The sequence below is a fragment of the Lolium perenne genome, chromosome 4 (genome assembly GCF_019359855.2).
Source record: "Lolium perenne isolate Kyuss_39 chromosome 4, Kyuss_2.0, whole genome shotgun sequence".
Classification (NCBI taxonomy): Eukaryota; Viridiplantae; Streptophyta; class Magnoliopsida; order Poales; family Poaceae; genus Lolium; species Lolium perenne.
The window spans coordinates 10,350,295-10,361,066 of record NC_067247.2 but is presented as its reverse complement, the minus strand read 5'-3'; the positions used below and the strand labels follow the sequence as shown (position 1 = coordinate 10,361,066).

Sequence of the window (10,772 nt, the reverse complement as noted above, 5' to 3'; positions counted from 1 at the left end):
GCCGTATGAAAAAATGTGCTTTTTTTACTTGATTTCATACATTTGTGTCGGCCACGGTCCTGGTTGTAGTACACGGGATTTAAAAAAAAGGGTGATGCCATGCTACATATCCACACGTGGTCAACTCCAAAAAAATGCCACACCGTGACCGTCGATTTATTGTTGTTTTGACAAAATATTTGCTACGGTTTGTATGAACCGTGGTGTTGTTGAGATTTTTGGAAATTTACCGTCGGACGGTTTCTTTTCCTATGGTACAACCCGTGTCCGTGGCTGGTTATTGTTTTGGTATGGTTAACTAACGGAGGGGATTGTTCGGAATGGGAATATAACGAAAATGTCTAACACCGTGTGCTTCTTTTGTGCTCCCTATATAAGATCTAATGGTTGGATGTGTGTGCATAGCTACCACCCTTGGTAGCCCACTATTTTCCATATATATATATATATATATATATATATATATATATATATATATATATATATATACACACACACATAGCTCATGTATTCATTTGTATCTCATTCTTTTACAGTCGGTAAGAAAGCGGGACAGGATCTCAATCGAGTACCGCTTCAAAGCAATTGGCGAGGAATTGACGGGATTTTTCCTTCGGGACGTCATAGCACCATTCGGAGAGTACCACTATGCATGAAGATCTACATGTAACATATAGTTTGACTCGGAGAGTACCACTATGCTACATGTAATAGATAGTATGCCTCGGAGAGTACCACTATGCATGAAGATGGTCGATCTTCATGCATGTACTACTTAATTTACGATCTTATGCAATTACATGTGTTATATTATATGCACCAAGTTGATATGCATCACCTTGATCTTCATGTACTACCTAAACCCAAACGCGTTTCTGGCGCATCGACACGATCCTCGTACGATGAAACGGTCTGATACCCCTAAACCCCTCCTAAAACCCTAAACGCTGAATTCTCTGACGCGGCAGAGATTTATGTACTTTCTTTGCCGCGGTAGCCAACCTTTGGTACCGGTTCGTGTTACAAACCGGTACCAAAGGTCTTCAGCCCTGCAGTCTCCTGGGTGCCCACGTGGAGGCCCCTTTAATACCGGTTCGTAAGGAACCGGTACCAAAAGGGGGAGGCTTTTGTCCCGAATCTTTTGTCCTCTGGAACCGGTATTGTTGGCATTTTTTCCACTAGTGCTCCCATCTCCTCTCCTCCCTTCCCACCTTCGCCCCGGGTCGTCTCGCGCGAGGCGGCTCCAGGCGACCAGGGGCGGAGGAAGGGGGGAGCAGGGGTCAGACCCCCCCTAACATTATGCATACGTTACTAGTACTAATTTGCGTTGATTCGTGATTAATCACTGGCCTACAGATGTACAGTTTAGTGGTTTTATTGTCTACCATTTCCGTCGGGTGGCCCAGGCCCAAGAAGAAATCTGATGGACTCAACAAGACACGTTTTGATAGTCTGATGTGCGTTTCACAATTATCAACAGCTGTATGATACTACCTCCATCCCAAGGCTTAAGGCCTATATTTTTTTTAGAAAGTCAAACTATGTTAAGTTTGACTAAGTTTTTATAAAAAAATCATCAACATGTTAAATATAAAACTAATATTATTAGATAGATAATGAAATATATTTTCATGTGCTATCTACAAAATATCATATTTATTGATAGATTATTTTAAAATTTTGGTCAAACTTTACTTGCTCTGACTTTTCCAAAAAAAAATATACCTTAAGCCTTGGGATGGAGGTAGTACAATCCCTAATCCCGTTCCCATTCTTCCGCCTAACTCAAAGCCTGAAAGCCGCCACCGTCCCGTATCATCGACAGCCGCTCCCGCCGCGCGCCGGCGTACGCCGCTCTGTTGACCATCCGTGTAACAACGCAGCAGTGGTTTGCCGGCCAGATTGGCAGAGTCTCAGTCGCGCGCGTTGTGATAGCCTGAACCTAAGTCACAACCCGGAAGGTATGTCATCTGTTATACTACCGGCTGGTCATTCATTTTACTTCCTGATTTTTTTTGAGAAACACGGTACAACGCAGACGCTCACATACACGCGCATACACTCACCCCTATGAACGCACACACGCACACCCTACCCCTATGAGCACCTCCGAAAGACTGAGCCGGCAGATTGGATCTTGAAATTGACGAAGTCACCACAGGCGCCTCGCTGTCGACGGGAACGTCGCCTCCCACTGAATGAATATTCCGCCTTTATGAGACACACAGATGTCAAACCTGGGGTTTGAACTCTGGTGGGCTGGGGGTACAACCACCCTCCTAACCACCCAACCCGAGATTTTGAACGCTGGTGTGAGTGAAGAGATGAGAAATGTTTGAAAAGCTCACTTTGCATCGAACCAAAAGAAAATTGCCTAGATGTGTGTTCGGGGATAACAAATTACTTACTTATATAAGAATAGAGAGGAAAACACCCTTGAGACGTATCACCTGTCACAACCAGTTAAGGCCAGACCTTAGGTTTCACCCTGAAAGGTAGAACTCTGAACTTCACGTGTGCTGCCGTCCCACTTTCATATCACTGCTGCAAATCCCGGAACACCAAAGCAAGTTCCTCAACATCACGGAGACTTGAAACTTATTTAGCAAATCCCCGAATCATGCCTTCATGACTTCACCATGGACCAAAATTCTCTTGATGTCAACACAAAACAGAGCTTCGTGTCGCTCCCTCTGGAACCAAACGGTCGGCATAAAAGCATGGGTCCGCGCGACTGAATACCACCCGATCCTTTGAACTCCAGGCAAAAGATGCACTGTTCCATTCGTTGTCGGAGCCTTCCGGAACTCATCACTCCGGCTAGATGAAGAAAGATCGGCAACCGGAATGTCTTCATCTTCGCGAAAGAAGAACCGTAGGACCACCACCATGAAAGCCGGAACGGCCAGCCCCCACGCCGCCGCCATGGCTGGGATCCGCGGTCCATCTTCCTCCTCGAACCTGGCCTATCGAGGTCAGCAGCGATCCCGCTGCCGCCCTTTCCCCGCCGAATTCCGCCACACCACCACGTCTCCCGCCATGATCTAGGTGAAGTAGCCGAAGGCCACCGCCACCAGACCTACCGTCCACTGTTGCCGCCCCTAGAGGACCCCACCTTCGTGCGAAGGGGAGTCCATGGATGCGCCACCACCGCCCCCTGCCTTTGGCAGCCGGACGCGGCCGCCACCGCCGACCCCGACGGCGGCAGCAGCCAGGAGGAGGAAGAAGGGCCGCCTCTTCTTGGGTTCGGGTCGTCGCCCGCAGGGGTGGAGCCAGGATTTAGGTATAGGGGGGGCGAGCCAGCGGCGAAGCCGAAATTTTTTTGAAGACGCGAACAAATAATGCCAAGAAACAGTTGACTTGAAAAATCTATTGTATCATGTTGTTTTCCTCTCTATTCTTATATAAGTATGTCATGTATTTTTAGATATAAACTTTACCTTATCTTATACTTGTTGGAGGCATTGTTTTGAGAGCGGGAACTATCTTCAGGGTGAAAATCTAAGATATTTGATCGGGCGATGACGGCGCTGGTGCACTGTTCCTTTCTTGGAGGCGTCGCTTTTGGAGAGACTATATTTCAGGTGTTGTCTAGGGATGGATGTATTACTGTTGCTAGGCCTGGGATACTATAGCGGGACTTTTCTTTCTTAGTTTTCTTTTATCTTTTTTGGTTGTGTGCATCCGTACTGCCATTAGGGTGTTGCGTTTTTACAGAGGCTGGGTATAATTGGTATCTTTTGATATTAATATATTCCATTTGTCGAAAAAATGTATGAGGTATGTAAACTACTCCCTCCATATCAAGCAAAAGCACATTACAACAAATATGTCGCTGTTACAAATTATCTAGTGACTATATTCATGAGAGAGGCAATCAATCGACATAAGATATTATGAAATTCAAAGTAAAATAATTGCACGGGACGCGGTTGGTTTTATGAATGTATGACCGAGTGTCCATATTTGTTTATTTGTATCCGCTTGGATACATGTGCACTAGAGACGCAAATGTCTAAATTGGACCAAATCTACAGATGAAAACGTTGTACTGAAACTACAAGGTAACTGCCAAATTAAATATGACACTCGGGTGGCATTTTGATTAACGACGATGATGACCTGGCCGCTGGTGATGAACTAGAGAGAAGAAAGATAAATGAAGTGGTTAAGTGCATGGTTTGTTTGTCACTCCTTCATAGGTTTTGGCATTGCCCTTTGCTACGGTTGGACGTATGGGCCGAGTTTTCAGCTTGGCCCGAGTTTTCTTGGGCTCGCCCCGAGCTTGGCTCGGCCCGCTAAAACTCTGGACTCGGTCCAGCTCGTTTGGCTCACCATTTTTTTTGAATTGACTGTGCAAATAGGGCCCGTCTACCTTTGCAACCTGGCTCAGCCTAGACGCTGTGCACGCACGGTTATTAGCAGAGCAGCTCGATCTATTTCCTGCCGTAGAGAGATAGGTGACAAGCCCATGTGGGGGTTGGCCGGCACCTTAATGGTCTCCCCTTCGGGGGCCATTAAGGTGGGTTGCATCCTTTAATTAACTAGCCGTATGCCCGCGCGTTGCTGCGAATATGAAATAACATATCAGCATAGTTACTAAGACACTTCAGGCATGACACGTGAGAGTACCTCATTTGTTCCAATATAAAAACAGATCCTCAACGTGTCTCGGCTGTAATCTAATTAACCGATCCTCTCACAACGAGCTGGTCAGGGACTTCTAGCTAAGCTAGGGTCGTTCGGATCGGACCCTGGTCCTTGGGTGGTGCCAGCGTGCGCTGCCAGGACTATCGACTCGCGCGGATAGAGAGGACGTAGCGATTGGGCCAGGCCCAGGAGAAGCGACGGACGAAAATGCACTGCGCGGACCTAGGACGGCCCATCAGCGAAGCACTCGACGTGACAGACGACAAACTATTTTAGTACCACCTCGCTAATACGGCAAGAGGAATCACTCGCGGGAGGAGGACGTGCGAACGGTTTCTTCGTTGGTTTTCTTTCCTCGAGCTGGTTTTCTTGGTTTTCCTTGTCGTTGGATCGCTCCAGATCACAGGTTTTCACAGCAATCGAACGAAGCGATGGTTTTTTTTGACGTACGAAGTGGTTTTTCCACGTACGGACACCACGGATCGCTGTTTAATAGTAAAGAAGATTAATTAATATTTAATATAAATTCAATTAATTTATATGTAATACATATAATTTAATTCCCAATGATCCGAGAGACGTTTCGAATCACTCCGAACATCCTTCGGATTCTCCCGAAACCCATTCCGGTTCTCTTTTCTCTATTCTCTGGTGTTTTCCAATGAATGGAAAACAATCTTTCGTTCAACCCTTAAGCGTACTTCCCTAAAGTTTCGAGAATCACGCAGGTATGTAGGAGACGACTCCCGATCAAATGATCACCAGGGTGTTATGGAGAACAATAGTGAGCCATGTGTATTGTACGAAGATGTGATCATCATATGATTGAGCCGCAAACGTCGAGTCTCATTCCCTTTGTTACTTCGATACAAGATTTTTCCGAGATGTGATCATCGGTATCATCATACCTCGTTTGATCTCGTTACCGACAAAGCTATTCAACTCGCTTCCATGTGATTCCTCATGAACTAGTCACGTGTTAACTTGGATGTAATCTCACCGAGTGGGACTAGAGTATCTTCTGTCACACGGATGAACAAATCCCTCTCTTGACACATACACCTGAACCCATCCCATTTGAATACCTGAGTAGCACCTTTATGATCGACCATCCTATTACCGATAGACCTCAATGAACTAGTTTGCATATGTTCACTAGGGACTGCGGTTTATTTACAATCGTGTACCAACTTTTTCGATTGATACAGTTATTGTTGAATGCAAACCGTCGGATCGGGAGATCCAACGACTGGGGCAGCTCCCAGCTGCGCTTCCCGTGTTCATCCTATCCCGTCTGAAACAAAAGGCGGCGGCGAGTCGGACGCGAACTCCAATAGCGCGCGTCGAGATTAGTGTGCGATTTTGTTTCAGCCGCTACAATCAATCCTCAAACCCCAACCCCCGGCCGCCGCCGTAAACCCTAGAACCGGAACCGAAGCAGAGCCGTCCGGCCGACCGGCCGATCGATCAATCAAGCCATGCCGCCGCAGTTCCCCACCAAGCCCTCCGCCGCCATCGCCGGCGCAAAGCGGCCGGCTTTCCTCCCCACCGCCGGCTCGCCTCCGCCCAGGAAGCTCGCCCGCCCGGCGTCCGCGCCCTGCCTCCCCGCGCTCGCCCCCAAGAAGCCCGCCCCCCGCCCTCCTGCGCTCCCCGCCGCCAGGCCCCGGCCTCCCCCTCCCGCGCCGGCGTCCAGGCACCCCAAGAAGCCGGCGCCGGCGCCAGCGGACGCGGAGGCGGCGCCGTGCCGCGCGGCCGAGAGCGTGCACCCGTCGCGGCGGCTGGCGTGCGGGACGGCCGTCACCGTGCGCACCAGGCTCCTCCTCGACCACCACCGCTGCTGCCTCCTCCTCTGGCTGCCCGCCCGGGTCGTCTCCTCCTCCGACGCCTACCACTGCACCGTCAAGTACGCCGCCCACCTCAACCCCATCTACGCCGGCAAGATCGTCCGCGTCCCCGCCGCCGACGTCCGCCAAGCCCCCTCCTCCCAACGCCCTTCCTCTGCCAAGCCGGAAGTACACGTCAAGAGCCGGCCCCAACCTACCGCCGTCACCAAGTAGCGGCCATCAAGATTTGCCGCAGAAACGCCGTGCTTGCATGCTGACTGCGGCTCAGCAATCCGTGGACCGGCCGACAGCGTAGTGGACCTGATAATGACTACTCAGTACTAGAGCTTCGTCTCAATACTCTTTGACTCGAATTTTTTACCAAATCGGCAAGAACTATTCCCGAATCAATCGGCGACAACTCAAAGTGTAGATTCCGAGTTTTGTCTCTTATCTATTCCAGGGCAGGCAGTCTTGGTTGGTGAGAGTGCATTGGTTCCAGTCTTTGATTCCCTGTTGATCAACCCAATGGTTTCAACAATTTTGATCCCCGACCGTGGTCTTGGTTATTATAGTATACTATTCTCGATCAACTGAAAGTTATGTTAGCTATATCCTGCTTCAAATTCTCCTATGATTATGGAATCAATGGTTTCAACAGTTTTGATCCACATGGTCTTGCTTATACATTCATCCTGATCAACTGAAAGCTGTTCCTTTGGTCATGAAATCACTGAAATTCAATCTTTTTGTACATCCAGTATCCTCGTTGTTCGTTCTTCTCCACTTGAAATTGTCATTTTGGTTATCCTCCCCCCCAAAAAAAAGAACTCTTTTCTTCATCAGTGTAACAGTCTCTGTTCCTAATTGAACTGTCTCCTCTGTTTTCAGCAACAAATACAATCTGGATGAACATGTGTTAAAAGACGTGGTCATACACGGTTTGCCGATCAACACAAAGTTTGAACTGTTCTGAATTTTTTTTGGTGAAACCTGGTGCTTGTATACTGTACAATATCTGCACAACGATCACTGGTTTATGTTTTTTACACACATTATCTACCCAGTTCGTTCTTCTCAACTTGAAATTATTTCATATCCTGCCAAAAATCACTTAATTTTATTCAGTGTATCATGTTTTAGCAATAGCTTATTTGACATGATTTACGTAAGTTTTCAGCAACAATTACAATTCAAACACAATTCTACCAAACGTGAGATAACTGTACATCAAGCAAAGACTGTTCAGAAACTTGCGCTGAAATTCAAGCATGAAAGAAAGTTAGGTTGATTGATGTCTGGATGAAATCCAGGTTGGGTTGAAGCTTTGATGATTTACATGAAGTTTTGTACTGGCAGCACCACATTGATCAAGCAAAGATTGTCCACAAACTAAGCAGAACCTGGTGCACTGTACAGAATCTGGATTAATCTTGCAGTTTCAGGCACTTTGATGATCATAGACATAGTTTCAGTACCATATGCGACACTGCTCGGATCCCCAAAGTTAGCAAAACCTGGTGCTCAAGTATATTGTGAACCAACCAGTATTACGCAATCATCAAAAGAAGCTAAACGGATTCCACAGGCATCTCAGCATTCAAAAACTTAGTGATAAGAACTTGGAGAAACTAAAAGTTTCCGACTGCAAATACGGAAGGCCTAGGAGAGGTATCAAAACAGGGCCGTCATAGAAAACCATGACCTCGTAACAGTCGGGTCAAGCAGAGTTCACTACTACTGGCAGAGTCTACGATCAGGCTGCTACTTCTTCAAAAGTTTCCCCGGGAACAAGCTGTGGTACGTCGTCGTCATTCTCCTCCTTGGCCTGGACAGCGCCTTGAGCAGCCACCTGCTTCTGCATCTCCTCAGCAATCCTCTTCAGGTGCTCCATGTTGTCAGGACCTGAAAGAAACAAGCAGGCCTTAGTAAACTGGCTACATGCTAGTTCTTGTTTCTATGTTGTTGTGTATATTCTTATGAAACGTAACAGGAACTGAATATGCTTCGATGTGTCAAAGCTGGCAAAAGAAATGCAAACTGACAGACAATAAACAGAATGGCTATTACTTGGAATGCCTAGTGGTTGAGCAACAACATTAACTCTAGTGCCTAGCTTGGGATAACCAACATGACCTAAAAGGAAGAAAAAAAATATAGAGTAAAGATGCTGCTATACATATGAGCTTGGCAACATAATTCTCATAAGAGGTAGTAGGCAACAGGTAACATAAGCCACTCAATCTTTAATAGATAGAACATGACTTAGATACTCATGTCAAATTGCCAGTACGGAATTATAGAATGATCGCTGTGTGTGAAAAGGGGTAACATACCCAATTGGTTGATGATCCCAGGAAGAACATCTTGTAGCTCTGTCAAGAAGAACCATAAACGTAAGTGATAACAATACAAAAATTACCAAATAAATGCCGTCAAAACAGAGTAACGCAAGGCAACATATATTATATTAAGGAAGAAACATGTTCCTTAGAGCAGGCTAAACCAAAGGCAGGTACTCATATCATGGATGCAAACCAAAGTGTCTAGGCAGGCACGGCATGAGATGGACACAAACCAAAGTGTCTAGGCAGGCATAGCAAGGCATGAATGGAAACCAAGTGTCTAGGCAGGAATGGCATGGCATGAATGGAAACCAAGTGTCTAGGCAGGCATGGCATGTCAAGAATGGAAACCAATGATGCTACAGGGTGACAAGACTAATCAGGTGCACAAAGATGCATGTAAAATGGCCAAAATCAAAATGACCATTTTTTACACATGTTGAGACTGACTGACTGGGGCAATTCATACATCACAATCAATTGATTAAGAATGGCTATGAATATGGGGTCAGATGCTTCTCAAAGCAATTGCATCTACAAATCTTGTAACTTGCATCATAACCAAATTATGGAAGAGAAAAGCGAGTAGATCCATACTCTTTGTCTGCGGGGTTCCACTGACCACCCATGTGTTTGCGGCGATGGAGGCTTGCACTGCACACCAGCAAACAAGTCAGTCAGTCAGCAAAGTAAAAGCATTCCCACTTCCGCTGGTATGGTTAGAGCCAAAGCAGCAGCTGCTGCAAGTAATGGAGAAGAAGGAGGAACCTTTGGGGTTGGCGAACTGGATGACGAGGTCGTCCTTGAAGATGTTGACCTCCTCGATGGCCGGGATGGTGTTGACGCCCACCCTCTTGAGCGTGCTCTGCAGCCGCTTGTCGTCCGTGGTCGCCGTCTTGTGCACCGCCTTCTTCTTCCTGCAAAGAAACCAAAGCACGCGCATTGAGCCCAGCGGTAAACACGGAAAGGCCCTAGCTTGTACAGATCATTCGCGTCATGCGAGTGGACAGAGGGGAGTGGGGTCGAGAACGTACCGGCGCACGGTGCCTTTCCCGCCGGTGCGAACGGCGCCGGCCATCTTCATGAGCCTCTCCTTGTTCATCTGCAGAAACCAACCAAACACCGCGGACTGTCAGGGCTCAAGAGATCTCTACGGTGTGGAGCGATCGGAGCGGGCTGATCTGAACTCGAGATTCGATCGTTTGACATTGCGTGGAGGTGGGGAAGGGAAGAGGGCTGACCTTGACGGAGCGAGTGCGGCGGCGCCGGCGACGGGAAGCGGTAGTTCAGTGAGAGAGACCGCGGGGAGGGGGGAGGGTCGGCGGCGCTGGAGTGTGTTGTAGGTTTTGAGGGAGGAGGATTATAGGGTTTTCGATTTTGCGTTCCAGCCCCTCATGTTTTCCTATTCTACGCATTACCATCTGGTAAAAGTGAGCTGGCCCATTTCGTATGGGCCTGCCGTGTATGCATTGGCCCTGGACTGGTTACCACGACGAGGATGGGCCCAATTCTCCACGAGCTGCCGAGCTTTCGAAAAAAAAACTGAACTTTCCAAGCTCTCTATAAAGATATTGTCAGCAAATTTCCAAAAATCTCTAAAGAACGTTTCTGAATTTTCAAAAATTATGTTATTGTCGGGAAATTTCCAAAATATCAAAGGAACGTTTGTGAAATTCCCAAAATTCTCAAAAAAAAAAAAACTCGTAAACTTTACAAAATCTCTAGAAATTATATAAGGAACTTTTTTTTTCTAGAAATTGCCGCGTCTTTGTTCCATGAGTTGCTGTCCCATGTCACACTTTTATCTTTGTCCCAACCATCCGATACCATATCTTGCAAAAGTTCTGTGTGTCTTTTCCATTATAAGATAAAAAGTAGTGTTTGGTTGCAAGAACTTCAAGCCACCGGCACAAGTGACATGAACATGAACGTAATCCACACGAAACCAAAAGGA

The 10,772-nt window shown here is 47.0% G+C and overlaps 1 protein-coding gene across 1 annotated transcript; it reads right to left on the bottom strand.

Annotated features, from left to right (window-relative positions):
• Window positions 1–7,980: 7,980 nt before the first annotated feature.
• LOC127291748 (nascent polypeptide-associated complex subunit beta) lies at window positions 7,981–10,193 on the bottom strand. The gene is made up of 6 exons (XM_051321058.2): window positions 10,060–10,193; window positions 9,853–9,920; window positions 9,587–9,735; window positions 9,416–9,472; window positions 8,810–8,848; window positions 7,981–8,378 (listed from the first exon to the last, which is right to left on the bottom strand). The coding sequence occupies exons 2-6, from the start codon at window positions 9,918–9,920 to the stop codon at window positions 8,230–8,232; spliced, it is 462 nt and encodes a 153-aa protein (XP_051177018.1). The 5' UTR covers window positions 10,060–10,193; the 3' UTR covers window positions 7,981–8,229.
• Between the last annotated feature and the right edge of the window lie 579 nt (window positions 10,194–10,772).